Source organism: Lycium ferocissimum, chromosome 3, assembly GCF_029784015.1.
Source record: "Lycium ferocissimum isolate CSIRO_LF1 chromosome 3, AGI_CSIRO_Lferr_CH_V1, whole genome shotgun sequence".
Taxonomy (NCBI): domain Eukaryota; kingdom Viridiplantae; phylum Streptophyta; class Magnoliopsida; order Solanales; family Solanaceae; genus Lycium; species Lycium ferocissimum.
The window spans coordinates 34,774,354-34,797,618 of NC_081344.1; the positions used below are offsets into that span (position 1 = coordinate 34,774,354).

Genomic DNA, 23,265 nt, shown 5'->3' on the forward strand with positions numbered 1-23,265 from the left:
ATTCAAGTGACAAGTCAGCAGATTTATTAGGTGACAAGTCAGTAGATTTATTAACTAAGGCATCATCGACCTCAACATTGAGAAGATGGTATATAAGATTGGGATGCACCGTCTCCGAGAAATAAAATGATGTTTTCATCAGAGGGAGTGAAATATGCGCTGTACTCTTTTTCCCTTAGCTAAGGTTTTATCCCATTGGGTTTTTCTGGCAAGGTTTTTAATGAGGCAGTTATCAAAGCGTATTACTAGATATGTGTACTCTTTTTTCTTCACTAGGACTTTTTCCCACAGGGTTTTTCCTAGTAAGATTTTAACGAGACACTATATCTATTAATGGACATTCAAGGGGAGTGTTGTAAATAATATTATAAGTGAATGTCCATGTATTATAAAATATGTATTTATTTACTTGGAGAGCAAGGTTTGGTTGGAGACCAATGTAACTAGGTAATAACTATAGTTACTATGAGACTCATCTAGTTAGAATTTAACTAGTTACTTGGTGATTTAGTATTTCTATTCCTATAAATAGGAAGGTTTTATCTCCTTAGCATGACACCATCAAAATATGACAATAAAATCTCTCCTCAAGCTTCCTTCCTAATTCTCTTGTTTCACTCTCAATTTGTATTATTTTATAACATTTACAAGCCTTTTTCTCTCCTTTTTTTTTTTTTTTTTGTGTGTGTAATGCACTGTTTTTTCAGAGTAATCTCCTCTATATAGAGTAGTATCTATATCTATTTTTAGTAGTATTTCTATATATTTGAGTAAATTATCAAAAAAAATTCAAACCCTCACAGTCGAGCAGCCCCCTTTTTTTTCCAGAAAAAAGAAGATCTCCTCTCATGTCACATACCATATCTATTTATACTGGGGGGGGGGGGAATCTACCCTAGGGACAAAAATGAAAGATTCTAGACTCTTCTAAATGAATTTCCCCTCATGCACAAAATCAGAATTCAAAATTAAGTAAAACAAAAGGGATTTTATCCTAATCGTACTAATGGCAAAAAACAATTCTAAAATCATACGAAAATGGTACACCCAAGGACAAAATGATTCCCAATCGTTACATAACAGAAACCACGAATGCACCTAGTCACACACAAAGACAAAAATTGTACCAGAATTGGTCCAACAGGGCCGTTGGAAAACAATCCAAACCTTACACGTCGATATAACAGTACAACAGGGGTGTTAATCCTTGGGAAAATCACCACACATCATTTCCCTATTGTGGTGTGGTGGCTCATGTTCCATTTATTACCTGGCAGCTGGGCGTCACCCTGTTATTCCCGAGGCTATTTTGGTAAATTTGACTAAAATGGAGTAATGTGATTGGGCGCTGCCCGATAAATATTTTATTCCTTTGACCATTGTCACTCTCATCTTCCACCAGCCACAGCTTTTTATTGTTATAACTGTATCTTCTTTTTACTTTTCATCTTTTCCTTTTATTTGTTATTTTTCATTGACCAACTATTACACTTTCTCTCTCTTTAAACTTACACACAGAAAACTCTTCAATTCTTCAACTTGATGCTTTCACTTAATTATTTTTAAACAAAATTTTAAGAGTAACAATTGAAATTTTAAAATCATAACGTAACTAATTAATCAACTAACAACACATAATCTACAAATACACATCAGTTATCATTTGAAACCGTAAAAGACTTAATACGATACATTTGATGTTAATAGCTGGAATCACTATTTCTTGGTATGAAAAATCAAATATAATAGTACATTATTAATGCACTAATAAAGCTTATTTTATATCTAAAAGTCATAAAAATTTATCTACCAATTTCAATATATAAAACAAGAGTTCAAAGTTATAATGTAATCACGGGTTATCTTAAACTAGTATATATATAAATATTTAACTGTTTACCTATTCATAGGAAAGTAAAAAGTATATCTATAGCATATGCTCTATTGTCATCAGCAATTAACATTTCAAAATTGGATTTGATAAATAACTTACTAATGAGACCAAATTAACTTTCTTTCCAAATGTTATTCCCACTATGTTATGTCATGATCTCATAATGTTGGTCTTATCCTTTGTTGAACCCTTTTGCGAAATCTATATGTAATCTGCAGATAATTTGAATATTGTTAAATAATTATCCAAATAAGACCACATTCACTTTCTTCCATATGATATATTAGCCCCCCCTGTACTTTGTCAAGATTATGACAATTGACAAAAACCAAAGAACAATTATAACCTCCTAATAAGATAGTATCACATATATTACACAATCTGCTTTAATTTCTCTTATAAGAGAGATACAACTCAGAGAAAAAGATTATTCAACATGTACTCAAAAAACATGAGCTGCACTTTAATTTTTTGCTTGTTCATAACATTTTATTTACAAGAGATGAATGCTACTGGTAGGCATAATAATATGAAAATCGGATCCAGACTTTTATCGTTTGGTATTCTTCCATTGGTGTTCATGTAATGAACCGTATAAATACGACGTCCCCTCAGTTAATATATCATTGTGTATCTGGAGATGACGATCTTGGATATCATTACCCCAAGTCTAATGAAAACTTTCAGTTTACTTTCAGTCTGAGATTCTTTGTGGAGACCGTTTTCTTTTGTCATTTTTGGTGGGGCTCAGAACAAAGCATTTGAGGTGTTTAGAGATTCAGGGGCATGTGCAGATCACGGAGGACTTGATACATCTGATTGCTTTTAGATAGTGAAACCAGATGGCTTCTATTTTACTAATGTATCCCAAGATTTTAATCCCTCTTCGGTAATCAAACTTTATGATTGGAAATAATGATAAACTCTTTCTGGCTTTACTCCACTGCTTCTCCGATTAAGCTCATCGATCGATCGGTTTCTTTTTGGTTAGCTGTATTAGTAGTTTGTGTAGATGCTAAAATCTAACTCACTGGCAGCAATAAGTAAAGGTAATTGCATTGAATGAAACTAAAAAAGAATAGGGATAACGCATAGAAACACATTTAAACTATGGTTGTAACGACCCGCTAGGTCGTTTTGAGCTTTTAGGCCTGTTTTTCCCAAAATACCCTTCTCTTAGTTTCATCTTTATATTTATAACTTGCGGGGATGAGTGGCGTGGTTCCCAAGGAAATCGGGTGAGTTCCGGATTAATTTTAGCAAAATTGGAAGTTCTTAAGTTAAGGAAATGAGGAAGTTTGACCAAAGTTAACATTGGGGGTAAATGCGTCATTTTTGAAGTTTTGATGATTCCATTATTTTTTTTACATAGTGGGTAGGGGAAGGGGAAATGGGGGAGGAGATTACAGTGTGGGGATTCAAACACTCACCAACAAGGTGAAAGTTCAGGTAGCCAACTAACTGAGCTACTAGATCCCTGCAAGTTTCGACGATTCCATTAGGTCTAGAATGTGATTTTTGACTTAGTTGGGCTGTTCGTTCGGGTCCCAAGGCATTCAGGTGTGATTTGGATCGTTGGTGGAAAATCTAGTATCTTGAAGAATTGGAGTTGACCTTGGTCAACACCAAGTCAAGATGACTTCTTTTGGGAATTTCGAGTGCTCGAGTAGGTTCGTAGCATGTTTTATGATCAAAATGCATATATGGTTTGTGTCTGGGAGGTTCTGGATGAGTTTTTTTTTTTTTTGAAACTGGTAACTGAGGTTCTGGATGAGTTTCGAGCGCTAAAACGAAGTTTGGATTGTTGTTGGTGTCTGGTGTGGTCCAATGCGAACCAGTTGCCGCAAATGCGAAGTTTGTGGTCACTATTACGATCCCGATCACAAATTTGAAGATCCCTGTGTATTAAATTTCATATTTCGTTCATGTTGTATTTTCATCATTTGCCACCCGCTCCAATATGATATGTGACATCATTGTTATATCTTTCCGTTTCATTGGTATTATGGACTCAAGATACTTGAATCTTCCTCTCTCCTATATTGACTAGTGCCTCGATCTCCACTCCACCTCCACCTCATGCGTTAAGTCAAACTTGCACTCCAAGTACTCTGTTTTAGTCCTGCTTAACCTAAAACCTTTAGACTTTAAGGTTTTTCTCCAAACTTTCAGCCTACTGTTAAATCCACCGCACCTTGTCAATTGATACTATGTCATCTACGAATAACATACACCATGACACATTCCCTTGAATATGCCTATCAATTCGTCCATCACTAAGGCAAATAGGAATGGGCTAAGGGCTAATCCCTGGTACAACTCCATCATGATCGAGAAGTGTTCTGAGTCACCTCCCACTGTCCTAACTTGGGTCTTGGCTCCATTGTACATGTCCTTAACAACCCTAATGTAAGCTATAGGTACACCTTTAGATACCAAACATCTCTGAAGGACCTCCCTAGGGACTTTATCATATGCCTTTTCTAGGTCAATAAACACTATGTGTAAGTCTCTCTTCTTGTCCCCATACTGCTCCAACAATCTCCTTACAAGATGGATGACTTCTGTAGTCAATCACCCCGGCTTGAATCCAAATTGGTTCTTAGAGATAGACACACGCCTCCTTATCTTCATCTGGACCACCCTCTCCCAGACTTTTATAGTGTGGCTTAGTAGCTTGATACCTTTATAGTTGTTGCACTTTTAAATATCACCCTTATTCTTGTACACTGGAACCATTTTACTGCACGTCTATTCCCACAAATTTTAGTCGTTCTAATTATGATATTAAACAACTCAATTAGCCACTCCATACCTACTTTGCCTGCGTTCTTCCAAATATCCACCGGAATCTCGTCTGGCCCGGTTGCTCTTTCCCGCCTCATCTTTCGAATAGCCCCCTTAATCTCCGCAGCCTTTATGCACCTATAATACCCAAATCTCTACAATTTCGAAATGCTCTAACTCCCCCAATAAGGATATCCTTGTTTCCATCTTCATTCAAGAGCTTATGGGAATATGTTTGCCATCTCCATATAATGTGTGCCTCTTTTACCAACACTTTGGCATTCTCATCCTTGATGCACTTCACTTGGTACAGGTCATTGACCCTCCTCTTTCCCGCCTTGGCGAGCCTATACAACTTTCTATCCCCGCCTTTGCATCGAGCTCTTCATATAGATGCTCAAAAGCTGTCGTTTTAGCCACCGTGACCGCAGTTTCACTTTGTTCTTCCTCATCTTATACCTCTCCCTATCCCTTCTTTTGTCCACCTAGTAGAAACTTTCCACTAACACCGTATAAGAAACCTTGTTTACTTCAACCTTTCATTGAATCTCTCCATTCCACCACCAAGCTTCTTTAGGCCCACCTAGGTTACCCCTCGAGACCCCTAACACCTCTCTAGCTGCTTCCCTGATACATTCCGTTGTCCTAGCCCACATACTTTCTGCGTCCCCACTACTCCCCCAAGCCCCCATAGCCATCTTCTCCCCAATCTCCTATGCCTTGGCTTCAGTCAAGCCTCCCTACCTAATCCTTGGCTGGTCATATGCCACCCTCTTCTTCTTCTTCTTCTTCTTCTTGCTTTGACACCTAAATCCACAACCATAAGCTCATGTTGGGTTGTAAGATTCTCGCTCGGAATAACCTTGCAGTCCTTACATATACCTCTATCATCCTTCCTAATGAGTAAGTAATCTATTTGAATCTTAGCAGCCACTCTACAGAAGGTCACCAAGTGCTCCTCTTTCTTCTAGAAGCTAGCTCGAGTTAGTTATGACCAACTCGAAAGCTTTGGCAAATCTAAAAGCGAAGCTCCTCCTTCATTTCTATCACCAAAGTCTAAACCATTATGTACATCATCCTATTCTCTTCAAGTGGTCCCTATGTGACCATTAAAATCCCCTCCTAATAATATTTTCTCGGTTTGCCGGATACCTCTAACAACCTCATCCAACTTCCTCATAAGAGCTTTTTGTCCTCCTCATCCAAATCCACCTGCGGCGACATGCACTAATTATGTTAAAAGTTATCCCTCCAAAACAACTTAGCTTAATGACAATCATCTGATCATTCACTCACCTTGCTAACCTCTACCACTTGCTCCTAAGTTCCCTATCTATTAAAAATGCCTATTTTATTCCTACTCCTCGAGCTTCCTGAGTACCACAACTTAGACGCATCTACATCCCTAGCCTTGGTTCCTACCCATTTGATTTTCTGGACACACCCTCCCTATTCCTTAAGCAGCTTCTTAGTGCATTCTTACGTAAAAGGAATACGTAGAAAAAGGTCCTAGATAAATATTGAAGTTTACTGTAGGAAGGAAGAAATTAGCCCCAGCAATAAAATTAAACTTCCACCATGAAATCAATCCCAATATTATTTTTATATCAAAGAAGATAATAGTACCAATTAACATATTCCTCAATGTACATAAGTAAGTAGATCAAACAAGAGAATGAAAATAAATGTGGCAAGCAACAAGGAAATAAAAATTATTTTTAGAGAAATAAAGTTGGAAAAATCTTGGAAAAAACCTCTTTAAGGACAAAAAGGTCTACCCAAACGCGCCCTATGGCTAGGAACGTTGAAGTGTCTAATCCTCCCTTCTTGTTCTACCAAATACCCTTCACAAAGAAAAGCCTTTGAAAATTGATCTTCCACAACTCTATTAACATCATGAACAAATACATCAGTTTCTCCATTTTCTTTGTTCCTAGCAATCAATCCAGCAGTGTAGATTGCAGTCATCCTTCCTGGTGCTCCATCATGCCAACCAGTTGGTGCATCCACCATTATCAAATCCCAATCAGTTTCCAACACTTCTTGAGGCAACCCCTTTAGAGCAAGTTGGCATTTGGAAAATCTTGGATCTGTCACTTTCTTGCAATCTTCATTGCTCATTCCAATTTCCAGGAGTTCATCAGCTTGAGTTATTCTTGTGTCATATATAACATGGTATGATTCCAAACCTGGTAATTGGCTTTGTATTTGCTCTATCCATGACTTGTCTTCTTCAAGAAAAACCGTTCTTCCACCATGGTTTAGAGCTGTCCACATTAAGCTGTCATGGCCTAAACCAAAGACCAAGAAATTACAAGGGGATTTCTTCTCAAGAACTCTTAAGGAAACTGAGATTTCTTTGGATGTTTGTTGTGGGGTAACATTTGAAGTTGCATAGTGGACTAAAGCATTTGCTAGTGATGGAGATATCTTGTTACAAGTATGTGTTGGACAAGCTATTGAAGGAGATTTTGGCTGATCTTGATCAGTTTCTTGATCTTCTGATGATGAGTTTGAAACAGCTGATGAGTGATCAAGAGATTGAGTTTGCTGAGAAGAAGGTGAAAAAGTTGATCTCAGTACCAAAAAGAGTAGAAAAACTAAGAAAAAACCAATGAGAATGAGCTTAAGATTGATGGGGCTTTGGATTTTGGATCTCATCTTTTGTTTGGGAGAAGAATCCAGGATGACAGTGGAAAATAGAAAATAGGGGTTTCAGGAGAGCGAGGGTGGGGACTTCCAAGATTTTTGGCTTGGGAACTTGCAAGTGTTATATAAATTAGTAGTACTATGAATGTGAAATATTTAAGAGACCATAGTGCTTATTAAAGAAAAGCCAAATGATTATTTATTTTGCTATGTTCAGTTTCTAACAAATAATAATAAAAGAGGAAGGTAAGACCGAATAAAATAATAAAAAATAATTTTTACATTTTTAATTCTTTTTACGGAAAAGGCTCAAATATGGCATCGAATTATCGGAAATGACTCATTTATGCACTGCCAATAGTTTATTTCATTTATCCATCGAACTATAGTGAAATAACGCATTTATACTATCGAACTATATAAATGGCTCATTTATGTCACTCATCAATTTGACTATTTATCCATTACTGCACCACAATGACTCATCCATGCCATTTTTCATTAACGCGGTTTTATAATACAAGATATGACACGTGGCCTCCAACTAGATTATGATTGTGGGTGGGCAGGGTGTATGGGTCGGGTTTTTTCTTAATTTGATATTTAAAATTGGGCTGGTTTAATTAAATGTCGTAGACCTCTAATTGGAGGCCACATGTCATATCTTGTATTATAAAATCGTCGTCAATGAAAAATGACATGGATGAGTCATTTTGGTAACGAGTAATGGCATAAATGAGTCAAACTATTGATGAATGGCCTAAATGAGCCATTTCCTATAGTTCGATGGCATAAATGAGCTATTTCCTATAGTTCGATGGCATAAATGAGCCAAACTATTGACGAGTGGCATAAATGAGCCATTTCCGATAGTTCGATGGCATAGTTGAGCCTTTTCCGTTCTTTTTGTAGTAGCAATAATACTGCATTGATGGTGGTTAAGAACTTCTATATTCTAGGACTAGAGTTTTCGTTCTACTTTAAAAATAAAAAAAGAAGAAGACTGCTCTCTCTGTCCGAATTTAAGTGATACGCTTTCTTTTTTAGTCTGTCTAAAAAAGAATGATATATTTTTATATTTAGAAATAATTGAACTTAAAGCTTTCTCCTTTATCCTTAATGAAATGATTTATAACTATACAGATATATATGACTTGTTTTAGACTATAAATTTTAAAAATCTTTATTTATTTCTTAAATTCTATGTCTTGTCAAGCTACATCACATAAATTGACGACGGAGGGAGTACTATTGCTTTCCCTTAAAAATGAAGACAGTGAGGAGGGTTGATAGAGACAGGAAAGCTAATGATGTTACTGATCGTGCAAGACACAATTATCATAGTTTGGTAAAGATCTGTAGGTAAAGCGTTTGTTGGTGTACTATAATAATACTTTTGCTTAGCAAGGATTTAGGTTTTTCATTTGTAGTAGTTGGAATATTAGGTGATACTGTGAGTTATATACTGATTTCCCATGTTGTACATTGACTTCTCAAAGTAAAATAAATTTATTGTCATGTGGTTAGTACAGTAGGTTCTTTTTTTTTTTTTTTTTTTTTTTTTTTTTTTTTTAAATTCAAGATTGAGCTATCTTCATTTATTTTTGAGTGAGCAATTTGCGAGTATGGCCTTTTTTTATTTATTTTTGGTGCATAGGAAAGGAAAGAGATATTAAAACAATTAATATAATTGTGGTATAAGAAAAAGGTAGATAATTTGGCGGGAGAAGGGAAGAAAAGGTGATCTACTATTTTGGGTGGTTAGAATATAACATCAGAGTACAAAGGACACCATATTTTCTGCTTATAATCAGCCGAACATATGGCCCTGTAACAGTTAAAGCATCACAAATCTGGTCAGTTCTTGTAAATTTGATTTTCTGTGACTACCCCTCTCATATCCACCAGCCGCTCAAACCAATTAGAAGTCGACACAAAGAATTGAACGGAGACAGGTTTTACATTGTTCCAGAATCTTAAATGGGGATCACGTGGTACATACTCTATTTGCTAATTACTAAGAACTCCTTTGCTCATGTAATATTTTTGCAGCCTTTGAATAAAGATCCTTGATAGCTCTAATGATAATAGTATTTGTCTAAAAAACTATTCTTTTCATGTGTTAAAGTTCCGAACGTATCAAATGGACTTAATATGAGATGATGATGTATACCTGTTGAATTATGTAGATTGACTTCCGTTGAACCGTTTGGAATACGTGGAGCTAGTGTTAGCTAAACGGACACGGCGCTAACGTTAGTTAAACGAACACTTAGGGCCGTTTGGTAGCTGGTTGTGTTTATTCGTAAATCGGTACAATTGGAATTTGTATACTTGGAGCTAGTGTTAGCTAAACGAACACTTAGACATTTCTCTTGTATTTGTAAGACCGTTAACCTAGGGTTTTGATACCAACTTCTCACGACCCAACTCGTGAATCGTACTGGCACCCACACTATCTCCCTGGTGGCGAACTCTTTCCGTACTCTACATCGTTCTAAGTAATCATGCGGAATTGAAATACAGTTACATAAGCAGTCTCAATATATATAAATACTAAGTAATGTGCGGAAGTAATAATACACAAAGAAATACCCAAAGACCTGGTCTAGACTCATACAAGAGCTCTACTCATAAAACAATATCCGGAACTGAATACTAGTCTTAAATACAAACAAAACCTGTCTATAGACTCAAATAACAGAGAGCAGGATAAAGAGATCCGGGCTGCAGGATCTGGCTGTGGCTCACCTTGGGGTCTCTGGTAAATAGGCCTCGGGATCATTCGCGAGGCTGAGTGGTAGAACCAGCGACGAACTCTGCACTCAAGGAAAACATGCAGCAAGAGTAGTATCAGTACAACACTAGTAGACGGTAAACATCATATGCCGACAACGATTAGTTTACATATATAAAGGAAAGCAACTAATAGGTAGACAGATAAGCAATCAAGTACAGTCCATGAACAATCTCAAGCATAAGATTAGTCAAAAGTACAAATCAGTCAATGTATAAGATCAGCCAAATGTATAAGATGACATGTACACAGTCATAGATAAATGAGTGAATGTAAATGCGATGCAATGCAATGCACTAACCAACTTTCCAATCCGCACACACATGCTGAGGGCAATGCCTCATAGCCATGACCCATGAGGGACCCGCGAATTCCATGTACCCCTCATCCCGGCAAATGACCTCGGGTATGAGTAGGCTCTCGCTCCAAGAATGACCTCGGATCACGGACTCTCATCTCTCTTTTACGCTCTCCGACAAAGACCTTGGAGGCTACTCTCCTTCACTTATCATCATTTTCAATCACAGTTCATATCAATCAACATATGAAATAAGAGTGCACGCCATGCATGATATCAACACCAATAATAATTCATATAAAAAACTCATCGATACTTTCCATAAGAACACATCGCAAATCAAGAGAGAGAGATGAATGCAAACACATAACACAGTTATAGCACATATGGCGACAAGCCCACATAACAACTGATATACCAACCTAATTGGATTTCACCTCCACACCATGCCCGAAGGTCTATCATGCTTTCCCCGTCAATAACTAATATTGACATATGCTTCATTAACTAGAGTCTAACCATAAGGTAAGCTGTAACCTACCTCAGTACCGAGCAGGTGCCACGAACCTCAAGTCAAAGCCTTCCCCTTCCAAAAAGCTTTTGAACAATCAAAGTCTATCAGATCATTATTCTACATTAGATTACAGAACTAACGATACCCATATTACCAAAGACCTAAATCGAAATCCCAAAATGACCTTAAAAAGGAAACCGGGCCCACAAGGGCAAAATCAAAATTTTATCGGGAAATTAGGTTACCCAAAGGGTAAGAAGTACAAACACTAATTATCATAAAAAAACTATTCCCAAATTAACATTAATTCCATCATTAATCGGCAATACCCAATTTAGAGAAAACCCCTACTTCCCATAGCCAAGATTGTTGAGATAAAAGGAAGATTCAAGCTTAGGGGCTAATTACCCATTGATTGGACGGTTAGAAATCAAGAAATTTCCCAACAAAACTCATTTGGATTGAATAAGATTTCTAAAAATCATCTTAGGTTTATGACCCAATTTTCCCCAACTAGTTCATGATATTTACCAGAGATTCCATACTTAAAACATATTAAAAACACAGAAAGAGTATAGGGAACTTACCCCAAAGAAGTACTCGCCAAAAGCTCCACAAAATCACCCACAATCTCTCTCTAGGCTTCAAATTTGTGAATTAAAGAACTGGCTTCGAAATGGGAAATTTAAGTTCATGATTTTCAGCGATCCCGCATCTGCGGACAGATCCTGTCACGACCCAAATCGGAGGATCATGGCTGGAACCCGATGCCTACTTAACCAAGTGCCACACACTTTGCATTTTCTATATCATTGGACTTATCTTGGGCCAACCAAGGTCATATCAATATTTAACTCATAACGAAACTTAGAACTTAACTCATAATAACTAATCAAAAAGGTTTAAATATTGATGAGTTATAATACCTTATGTTTTGATGATTTGACAAACCCTAAGGAACCAGATATCTCATGTGCTGCTATGTTGACAAGCTCCTTGAACAGATGCAATCAGTCTTACTACACAAGCTACATGATATGTTCATACATGAAAGAAAAGATATGTTTTCAGAGGGACCAGATGAGATCAAGTTCCCAGTAGGATATGTTCATATATGAAGGACCATATACAGATTCAGAGGGACCAGATGAGATCAGGTCCCCAGCTATTTCTTGTTCAACTGTACAACTGTAAAGAAACTGACATTGCAGCAGAGTAGCAGAGTTGTTGCAGCCCTTTCAAGAACAGATAAGGGACCAGGTTCCTCCAGATGAGAGACCAGGTCCCTGAAGCGTTGAAATGTCAATTCTATAGCTGTAAAGCTACCGACACTGTAGCAGTGCAGCAACAATACAACAGCAGGGGACAAGTATGGGTTGTCACCTTCTTACCCCCTTCCCTCTACATATATAACACCATGCTCAAATGAAGAAGTATTCTTGCACAAATCAAATTGTTCCATCTTAAGTGCAAGTCTCCACCTCTCAAGGTGTTTCCTAAGAACAAAGCCTCAACAAGTCGAAGGACCAGATCCAGAACTGAAGATGCTTTAGGTCCTTAGGTTGTTGAGTCTTTATTCTTTTGTGCTAAATTGTAAACCTACTCTTCTCTAAATAGAAGCTAGTTGTAGGTGTTCTAAATTCTCAAGGTTGCTTCTATAAGCTCTTGAATGGTACACTAGGCAAGAGATAGTCTGGATGTATTAGTATGTGGGTGGCTAGAGTTAGTCACGATGTTGAATTCTCAAAGGGTGCCTTTGAGTGGTACACTAGGCTAGAGTTAGTCTAGGTGTATTAGTTTCTTTGGCTAGGGGTAGTCAAGTGTGAAGGTTACGATTGGGCTATTGTAAGGGTGATGGGTTATAGGATTTAATTCCTAGCTTACAATCAGTTGTAATCTGAAGTTGCTCGGTTAGTGGAGTTGAAATCCTATTGGGGTAGATCGTGGTTTTTAATCCCTTGAGCAAGGAGTTTTCCACATAAAAAATCTTGTGTTATTCTCTTACTGTACTACATCAGGGAACTGGTATCCAATCAGGTCCCTCATATATTGTTTGGTGGACGCACACCTTTTAACAAATATATATAGGCCGACTTAACAGACTGACATGATATGACTAAAACTGTACACATGATATTGTTTGCAAGCCTCTAAAAGAAACATGGTCATCGTACATAAGTCGGGACAGCGCCCCCGACATACCCATTAGCAAAATACATATATATAGCCCTGACTCGGCAATACTCTAGGAGGAAATGGAGCTCACCAACCAAAAACTGATATCTGGAGGTAGCCTATAGTGGATAGTCCTTACCTCGTCTATCTACACCTATGTGGCATGAAACACAGCGCCCCCAAGCAAAGGGACGTCAGTAAGAAGAATATACCGAGTATGTAAGGCAGAAATGAAATATAACATAATAATAAGTTACTATCACTGAGAGGGATAAGAATCAATCTGTAACCTCTGACTTGCCGCTGAGGGCCATAACATGTATAATAAGTACAATCCCGTATGTGTGTATATATATATATATATTGACTACCTCATTACCGTGATGTGAACTACCCAACCGACTGTAGCACGTTGGTAAATGCATAACTACCTAACCGGCCATGGTTCGATGGTAATGGATGACTATCCGACCGGTCGTAGGTCGGTGGTAAATGCATGACTGCCCGATCGGCCATAGCTCGGTGATAAATGTAGATGCAATAATCAAACCTGTATGCGTACTATAGATACATATGTATATAACATCATGTCTTACTCTTATGGAAGTGTGTAAGGATTAGGGAACTCTTTCGAATCTTTAGAACTTCCTTCAGAGTGACGTAAGGTCGTTACACCTCCGATTACATTATGAATACTAACATCGTTTCCATGAGTTTCAACAAGACTTGAAATCTGATATACAACATGTTTGAACACTATCCTAAGGAAATGAATTACTTGGAGGACCTTGCTTCCTAGGAGTGGAGTGTTTTGAAAACGTTCGTTTGCATTTCGTTTCATTTTAAACCATGCCAAGAGAAAGATAGATTTACCTTAACATACCTAGTCTTGACCCACCGGCTCAAGAGCTCAACTCGTATCCGCTTCACGACCTATACAATAACAAGAATGATACTATCATTAACCATATGAACAATCCACTTAATCGTTTAACGGAAGTTACATATTACATAACGAATAATCCACTTAATCGTTTAACGGAAGTTACATATTACATAACGAATAATCCACTTAATCGTTTAACGGAAGTTAACATATTACAAACTAGATAGTGATAGTTTAGGTAGTTTTCTCAACCTTCTGATAGTTTAGGTATGAAACTCAAAAAAAAGTGATAGTTGGAGGGTTTTTTTGACCCTTATCTCATAACATGATAACAAGTTCATTCATCATGAATTCCAAACTTATACCATACCACATAACTAAGAAAACAACCTATGAACTCAATAATTCACATATAGCAACTTTACTCACTAATTCATGCTTATTTGAACTATTTACACCAACTAATACTACGATAATCTTAAGAACAAGCAAGGACCCAATATACTTACCTTAAACAATATCCACAACTCGAAATGTTACATCTCGTACCTTTGCACGTTGAGTTGTGTCATAAGTACCCGACGTAAGCTTGAAGAGCAAGGTTATCCTTGAGGTTATAAGTATTTATACCATGTTTAACAAGTGCTAAGTACATGTTGAAAGATATTAGAAGCCGAGTAATTTAGAAAGTAATAAGGATTGGTTATGATGTTAACATGAGATAGACTAGCATGTAAATATGCATAATACACATGATTAGCATAATATAAGTCCTATAATTAACATAGATATGTTCAAGTAGTTATTTGTATATATGTATTCCTTGTAATTTATCAATTAGCAAGTAAAGACAACAATTGCCTCTTCCACCGTCCATGGCAATTTGGCCATTACGAATTGACACATATCAATTCTTCAAAGTGAAGGAAGCCATTTTGGGAGCTGCTGTACGTACACACACACACGTATATATATATATATATAAGGACCTTCTTGATCATTTATAAGCTCTTCACAAAATAAACCATACGACCAGTACTAAATAAGGCAATTATCTTGCAATTTTCATCTTAGTTTGGAGGTGTTGTTTGAGAAAGTATTGGGAAGGCTTCTCTCCAGTTCATCCTACTCCTTTTCTTTAAATAATTAAGGTAAGAATTCAGCAATCCTTCTAAATAGGTTCATCTTCAACTTGGGGAACTTCACTTTGAGTTCTTCTTGATGTAGAAATAAAGGTTCTTGTAGTGTATTTGATAATTTGATTGTGTTGAAGGGCCGAAAATATAGTTATAAATATGTATATATGTTGTTTTTCTGGTCGTTCATGGTGATATCATACGCTTCTCTATGTATTTGAGGTCATTTGGATCATAGTTTGGTTATGAAGAACTTGTGAAGTATAGGTTGAAAGTCATGGTTAAAACGTTTTGGGTTGTTTTTGCTTGGAGTTTTGGAGAGATTTTTACTTGTTCTATTTCTATATGATGTTTTTGTTGTTGCGGGTGATGTTGTGTATGTTGTGGGTGATGTTGTGTATGTTGTAGGTTGTTTTGGATTTGGATGGGAGCGAGAATTATAGGGGAAATGCTGCCCGAATTTCCTTAAGTTTCATTCGTACTTGGATTGGATAGTAAGTGATGTAAATGATCTAATTGTGACCTATGTTATCTTAATTGTAGACTTACGAGCTCGAGAAGTAGGCGTTGACATTTAGATAGACTTCATGGTATGTTAAGGCTACCTCTTTTATTCATTGTGGCATGATCCTTATGATACGAACGAAAGAAGTAAACGAGCGAGATCCAAAGACTCTATTCGTAGACAATATAGGATCTATTGTATCCTTGATTTCATATGTTCCATATTTAAAGTTTCCAGAGATTTATTATATTGACACACTAAACCCACTAGTTCTTATATTATTCAGAGGATTTCAAAGTGTCCTTTTACGAGTCGTTCATGCATGTATCTATGTATAGCTATTTTCTTACACCGCGTCGCGCTATAGTCGACCGGGCAGACACGTAGATGTACACACCACTGCAGTGGGCAGATTACGAGATTACCCCAGATACGGGATCACATGATAAATGGATCGGGCTGTATGTTCCACAAAGACTAGAAAATATGCTATGATATATGTATACAGTTTTAAAAGGCAGCATGCATATGATATGCCGCAGAGGCACTTTAGGTTATCCAGAGTATATGTTGAGATTAGCTTTCATGTTTCAGATATCTTTCATGATTCTTATGTATATGTTGTTCTTATGCCTATGTTTTTCTTATGCCTTACATACTCGGTACATTATTCGTACTTACTCCCCTATTGCTCGGGGGGGGGGGGGTGCGTTTATGTCCGCAGGTCTAGGTAGACAAACAAAGGGTCCAGCCCGAGACTTCCACCCGCCATAGTCGCGCGCTCCACTTGGTTCTTGAGTCGTTGTACTATTTTGCATGCTATTTTGAGATGTATATATGGGTATGATGGGGCCCGGTCCCGTCCTTTCTATAGCTTTGAACTCCATTAGAGGTCTGTAGACAGTTGTAAGTAGTGGGGATGTTATGCAGCCTTGTCGGCTCCTTTTTGTTGTACAGTATATGTAGCGGCCTAGTCGGCTTGCACTGTTATCTTCAACATGTATGTATATATATTGGTTACGAGTTCTTGACACAGAGACTATTATGTTGTTCTTATGGGAGTCTCAGATAGTCTAGTTATAAGTTATATGTGGGCCAACCTGTTGTTTAGAATGATCCAGGTACAAGCATAAGGGTGTCTGGTTAGTAGAGGTCAGGCACTCGTCATGACTCATCGGTTTGGGTCGTCACAGAAGTGGTATCAGAGCAGTTCCGTCCTAGGGTTGTCTATAGATTGTGTCTAGTAGAGTCTTGTTTATGGGTGTGTTGTGCACCACACTTATAAACGGGAGGCTACAGGGCATTTAGGATGTTGTCATTATTTCTCTCCTAGATCGTGTGATAGAGCTGTGTGTTAAGGATTCACTTTCTAATAATTTGTTCTGATTTCAGCAATACCTCGAAAGAAAGCTACGGCGCCCGTGCCAAGAGTGGCTAGCGAGGCTACTAGCCGGTACTCGGCCGGGCTAGCGGGGCTCAGGCGAGTCTCGAGCGAGATCCCATCTCCCGATCGCACATATCCTCTCCCGCACCGCAGGGGGGGGGGAGCCAACCCCGGCCAAAGATCGCCCCAATGCCTCCGGTCCCTCGGCCGGATGCACCGAGGTCGGAGGGATATGGGACGCTATACCGTTGTTGACTAGATTGGTAACCTACTCGTGCCCGCCCGTCGTGGGCTGGTGTTGATCAGGCGGACAGAGCTGTTAGTGCGAGGGTTAATGATTTTCTTGGTTTGGATCCCCCTGAGTTTTCCGGGTTGAGACAGAACATGGATCCTCATGACTTTATTGATGGCATGCAGAAGACTTTGAGGATCATGCATGCTAATGAGGTTGAGTCAATGAAGTTGGCTTCTTATAGGCTCTGTGATGTTCAGTGCAGTAGTACCAGACTTGGGAGTTATCTAAGGGAGAGGATGCCCCTCCAGCGGTTTGGCAAGAGTTTTCAGAGGCCTTTACTCGCCATTATTTGCCGCCAGAGGTCCAGCGGGCCCAGGCAAATAGGTTCTTGCTTATTCAGCAGGGCAGCATGAGTGTTCAAGAATACAGTGTGCTCTTTGACTCGTTTGCTAGTTATGCCCCATCTGATTGATAAGTATACGACAGCTGCGCTATAGCCAGGTATAGATATTTCTCATATACGGGCATATGTATAGAATCTGGAAGATTGTAAGCGTCAGTGGAGGACAGAGCGTGAGCGTGACCGCGACCATGGTAAAAGGGCTAGATCTTTGGATATTACTGGTGAGTTTAGAAGGGGACAGAGACAACAGTAGTGCCGGCATCCATCCCATTCAGTGGCGAGTGCACCTCCGCAGTTTTCAGGTTAGAAATTTGACCGACCTTCTTATTTCGGAGTGGGTCAGAGTTCTAGAGCTTCGGGTTCTCAGTATAGATAGGAGTCAGGCCAGATGAGGCCACTTTTGCCACGGTGTGCCCAGTGTGGTAGGCTACATGCTAGACAAAGGCCGACTGGGATCCTATGCTTGTTATGCTTGTGGCCAACCAGGTCGTGTGAGGAGGGAGTGTCCGTCGAGGGGTGGTGTAGGTATTGTTCAGCCTACAGGGTCTGCAGCTGGTTCTTCTTTATTTGTACGCCCTTCAAGGCAAGGTTTTCAGACACCAGCAGGACGTGGTAGAGGAAGGGGTGGAGCATCTAGCTCGAGCGGTCCTCAAAGCCGCATTTACGCATTAGCTAGTAGACAGGATCGTGAGTCATCTCCTGACGTTGTTACAGGTATATTATCCGTTTCCTCCTAAAATGTATACGCACTGATTGACCCAAGTTCTACTTTGTCATATGTTACTCCGTTTGTTGCTGGTAAGTTTGGGGTAGAACCTGAGTTGATTAAACCTTTCGAGGTGTCTACGTCAGTTGGTGACCCAGTCATTGCTAGGTGGGTATATCGAGGTTGTGTAGTTATAGTCTGTAACTATCACACCATAACAGATTTGATTGAGTTTGATATGGTAGATTTTGATATTATTACGGGAATGGATTGGTTGGCTTTTTGTTATGCCAATATTCATTGTAGGACGATGATAGTTCGATTCTAGTTCCCAGATGAGCCAGTTTTAGAGTGGAAAGGTAATGCTGCTTCACCGAGAGGTAGGTTTATTTCCTACCTTAAGGCAAGTAAGATGATCAGGAAGGGGTATATTTATCATCTGGTACAGGTTCGGGATGTAAAGGCAGAATCACCGACCCTTCAGTCTGTCCCTGTGGTTAGTGAGTTCCCAGAGGTGTTCCCAGATGAGCTTCCAGGCCTTCTGCCAGAGCAGGAGATTGATTTTGCTATTAATTTATTACCAGATACTCAGTCAATATCCATTCCTCCTTATAGAATTGCGCCTGCAGACCTGAAAGAATTGAAGGAACAACCAAGGGACTTACTCGAGAAGGGCTTTATTAGGCCCAGTACATCGCCGTGGGGAGCACTGATATTGTTTGTGAGAAAGAAAGACGGCTCCTTGCGAATGTGTATTGATTATAGACAACTGAATAAGGTGACTATAAAGAATAATTATCCGATTCGAGGATTGATGATCTATTTGATTAGCTGCAGGGTGCTAAGTGATTTTCAAAGATAGATTTGAGATCTGGGTATCATCAGGTTAGAGTAAAGGAGAAATACATTCTAAAGACGGCATTCAGGACTAGATATGGGCACTTTGAGTTCTGTGTTATGTCATTCGGATTGACTAATGCTCCAGCTGTATTTATGGACTTGAGGAACCGTGTATTCAAACCTTTTCTAGATCTGTTTGTGATTGTATTTATAGATGATATTTTGGTTTATTCACCATCAGAGGCTGAGCACGCAAATCATTTACGTGTGGTGCTTAAAGTTCTTCGGGATAGGGAGCTATATGCAATGTTTTCTAAGTGTGAGTTATGGCTCAACTCTGTGGCTTTCCTTGGCCATATTATTTCAGATGAAGGGATTAAAGTTGATACTCAGAAGATTGAAGCTGCAAAGACTTGGCCAAGACCTACGACACCGACAGAGATACGTAGTTTCCTGGGTTTGGCAGGTTACTACAGGAGGTTCGTAGAGGGATTTTCTTCTCTTTCAGCCCCACTAACAAAGCTGACTCAGAAATCAGCCAAGTTTCAGTGGATGGACGCTTGTGAGTGGAGCTTTCAGACATTGAAGGATAGATTGACTTCAACGCCCATTCTGATTCTTCCAGAGGGAACAGATAGATATGTGATATATTGTGGCGCTTCAGGTATTGGGTTGGGATGCAGCATGGTAAGTTTATTGCTTATGCCTCTAGACAGTTGAGGAAGCACGAGAAGAATTACCCAACCCATGATCTTGAGTTGGCTGCAGTGATCCATGCTTTGAAAATGTGGAGGCACTATCTATATGGTGTCCATGTTGATATCTATACTGATCATAAGAGCCTCCAGTACATCTTTAAGCAGAAGGAGTTGAACTTACGTCAGAGGCGACGGCTAGAGTTGTTGAAAGATTATGACGTTGAAGGAGCCCAATCTTAGTCCATATCAAGATATGGCTGTGAAAGAAAAGACGCCTGGGCACCCGAGGTAGATTATGTGTCCCTAATTTGGAGCTTCTTCGGTAGGTTATAGAAGCCTATAATTCATTCTATTCATCCGGCACAAAGAAAATGTACCACGTTATTAAAAGAAGTATTACATACATAATATTTCGTCACACCCCACTTACTAGGTGTGACCGCACCCGACACAAAAATGACACATACAACCGTACAAAAATGTAGATATTTTTAAAAATACCTTTTGTAATGTACAAACCGACCGAATTTGTAATCATATGGAATTTATGGCATAATACGAATGACATGACGGCTAATGGAGCCGCCTACAAACAAAATGACATTCGAACCCCACAACTCGTATCGCAAAGTCTCTACAAAATGATCGGAAACATAATACACGGACTCGACTCGGCAAAGACCGGGGAGCAAAAGGAGCTTGCCAATGCCGCTTGGACATCTTCTATAATGGCTTTACTTCATACGGGTGTACTGCGCGGCATGAAACGCAGCCCCCGAAGAACAGGGGGTCAGTACGAAATAGGTACTGAGTATGTAAAGCATAAAGACCAACAAACAGAATCATAACTGAACAGAGGATACAGAACATAAATGCAATAGCCGGAGTATCAGAAATGCTTACTCATAAAACATAGGCAAATGCATAACGAAAATATGCCATAGCCGGCCCCATTATGGGACTCGGTAAACAAAGTGGTCGCCCCGACACCGGCGCCACAACATATCGGATCATATCGGAATGTGCACACATCATAGCGTATCGGATGGCCATATCATATCATATCATATCGAGTGTACATGGCACGGCGATACTCCACAACCCATGTACATATATACCGCCCCTCACATCGAGGCACGGCAAACAATGCAGTGGAATACGCGTGATAACATATCCTGGCCCGGGCTCAGTGAAGGAAGCATTGAGGCGTCCACGAGTGGAGTAGTGAGAAACTAAATGCAATATAAAACTTACAACATATAAAGAGATCGGACGGAATAATCAAACGACATATCATGAAAAAGGGTCCGGACGAGGCATAGCACACACCTTTAAAAGGCCGCGGAGGATTCTTACCAAAATAGAACTTCAGGGGCCATTTGTACATATCAAAAAGTATAAAACATATACCAAAACTCGATAGCATACTCAGATGGCAGATCTTATAACGAACATTTGACAATAATCAAAGCATAAGTCTTTCGGAGTCAGAATGTTTCGTGTCGGAATAATCTTTACGAAGTAGTTTCAAATCCCGAGTAGGTCATATAATTCACATAAATAATTATAACGGTTATTCTTTGGAAGTTAGAAAGGTAGTTAAAAGTTTCCCTTAGTTTTCATTTTAAAGAAGATCAAACGGAATATCAACACAAAGTTCGGAAATAGTGGGTCCGCCTCGGGTCAAGTAAGGTGGCGTACCCAAACGGCGCATATTAAACCTTATGATGTCATTTATGAGAGGTATAAGATAATCGGATTTCATATGTACAAGTTCTAGATACTTGGATGACTTGTTGAAACAATCGCAACATAATTAATTCAATTCTACTTGAATGAAAAAGGAGAAATTTGGACGTGGATTCCGAGGAGTATAGTTGTCCCCGAGGTCCAAATTCAAACCTAGTACATCTAAGACATGCCAAGAGAAAGAATGGGAGAGCTTTACATACCTTTCTTGCCCTTTACGCTTGCCAAAATTCAAATCCCGTTTCGTCCAAAACCTACAAATGGTCACATTTACCAATTTGCTATTCATAAGGCTTAAAGTTTCAATCTTAATCAATACTTGTTTATAAAAATTTGGGCAGCATCTCCCCTACACATATAACATCCCCGAGATTCAAACTCGGCCAAAACAACAACAACCATACCAACAACAATATAACAACAACAACAATCGACTAGAAACGCATTCTAGCGCAAATAGTCTTATTTTCCAAATAATGCAACAACTCCAAATTCAACTTTACACTTATAAGTCAATATCCATATTTTCATGTTCACATACTAATTCAAGATCATTCAAACATAAACCAAGAGTATTTCAAGCCTTATACCCAATGTTCAACATTTTCATATTCCATCCAAAATTCTCATATATGCAACAAAACCATTCCAACACATTTTCTACTTACTAATTCATCTCCAACAACAACAATCTATACTTTAACAACTTCATTATCTTAATATCATAAAATCACATTAATATGACATAATTCTCTACATTCCATTTTCATGCCAACTTCACCCATATAATCTTCATTTACATTGTGAAGATCACAACAACACAACTAACATGTTAAACAAAATAAATCCAACATTATCTCATCAACATATACCACACGGCCAACATGCCTTCTTTCCAATTTCATCCAATTTTCATTCAACTTTCATTTCCAATATAAATTCCACAATAACCACAACTAGAATACAACTTAACATTCAACTCATATTATCCATACAACAATATACATATACGGCCACTTACATATATGCTCACCCACTTTGCAAACTTCCATATTTTCATAAATTCTACTCATTTCCATATACTACAACACAAACAAACCTTCATAACATAATAACAAGGGATTAATTCTTACCTTTTTCTCCTTGGTTCTTCACTTGTCCAAAGTGTGAGATTGAGAAAACAAATGCTCAATCTTCCAAAACAACTACACCAAGTTGTAGAGGAACCTTGAATTAGTAGGAATACCACAAGAAAATAATTTTTGGAATAATATTTTTGGGGGGTAAAATTTGGAGGGGGTGGCCGAACCCCTCCTTCTTGCTCTTCTTGTTTTCTCTTGTTTTTCTATCTCTTTCTTGTCTTGAAACTTCTATGGACTAAAATGAATATTTGACCCCTTTTATTATTTCCTCACATGATTAATTACATGGGCTTGGGTCCTTTTTATGGACCATGGCCGAATGGCCTCTATTGGGCCTCTTCTTCTCCTTCTTTTTTTTTTTTTTTTTCCATGGGCCAAATTCGGTTGGCCCCGAGTTGGCCTAGTCCACTGACCTTTTGACCTTAAAACGTCCATATCTCCTTGTACCGATGTCACCTGGAAACCCA

General features: G+C 38.6%; 1 protein-coding gene across 1 annotated transcript; it reads right to left on the minus strand.

Annotated features, from left to right (window-relative positions):
- Positions 1-6,260: 6,260 nt before the first annotated feature.
- Positions 6,261-7,456, minus strand: LOC132050187 (glucuronoxylan 4-O-methyltransferase 3-like). The gene has a single exon (XM_059441312.1). The coding sequence runs from the start codon at positions 7,340-7,342 to the stop codon at positions 6,440-6,442; it is 903 nt and encodes a 300-aa protein (XP_059297295.1). The 5' UTR covers positions 7,343-7,456; the 3' UTR covers positions 6,261-6,439.
- Positions 7,457-23,265: the final 15,809 nt, after the last annotated feature.

Bases quoted from the DNA above. Each gene is read 5' to 3' on its own strand.
- LOC132050187 (XM_059441312.1), bottom strand. From the start codon at position 7,342: ATGAGATCCAAAATCCAAAGCCCCATCAATCTTAAGCTCATTCTCATT.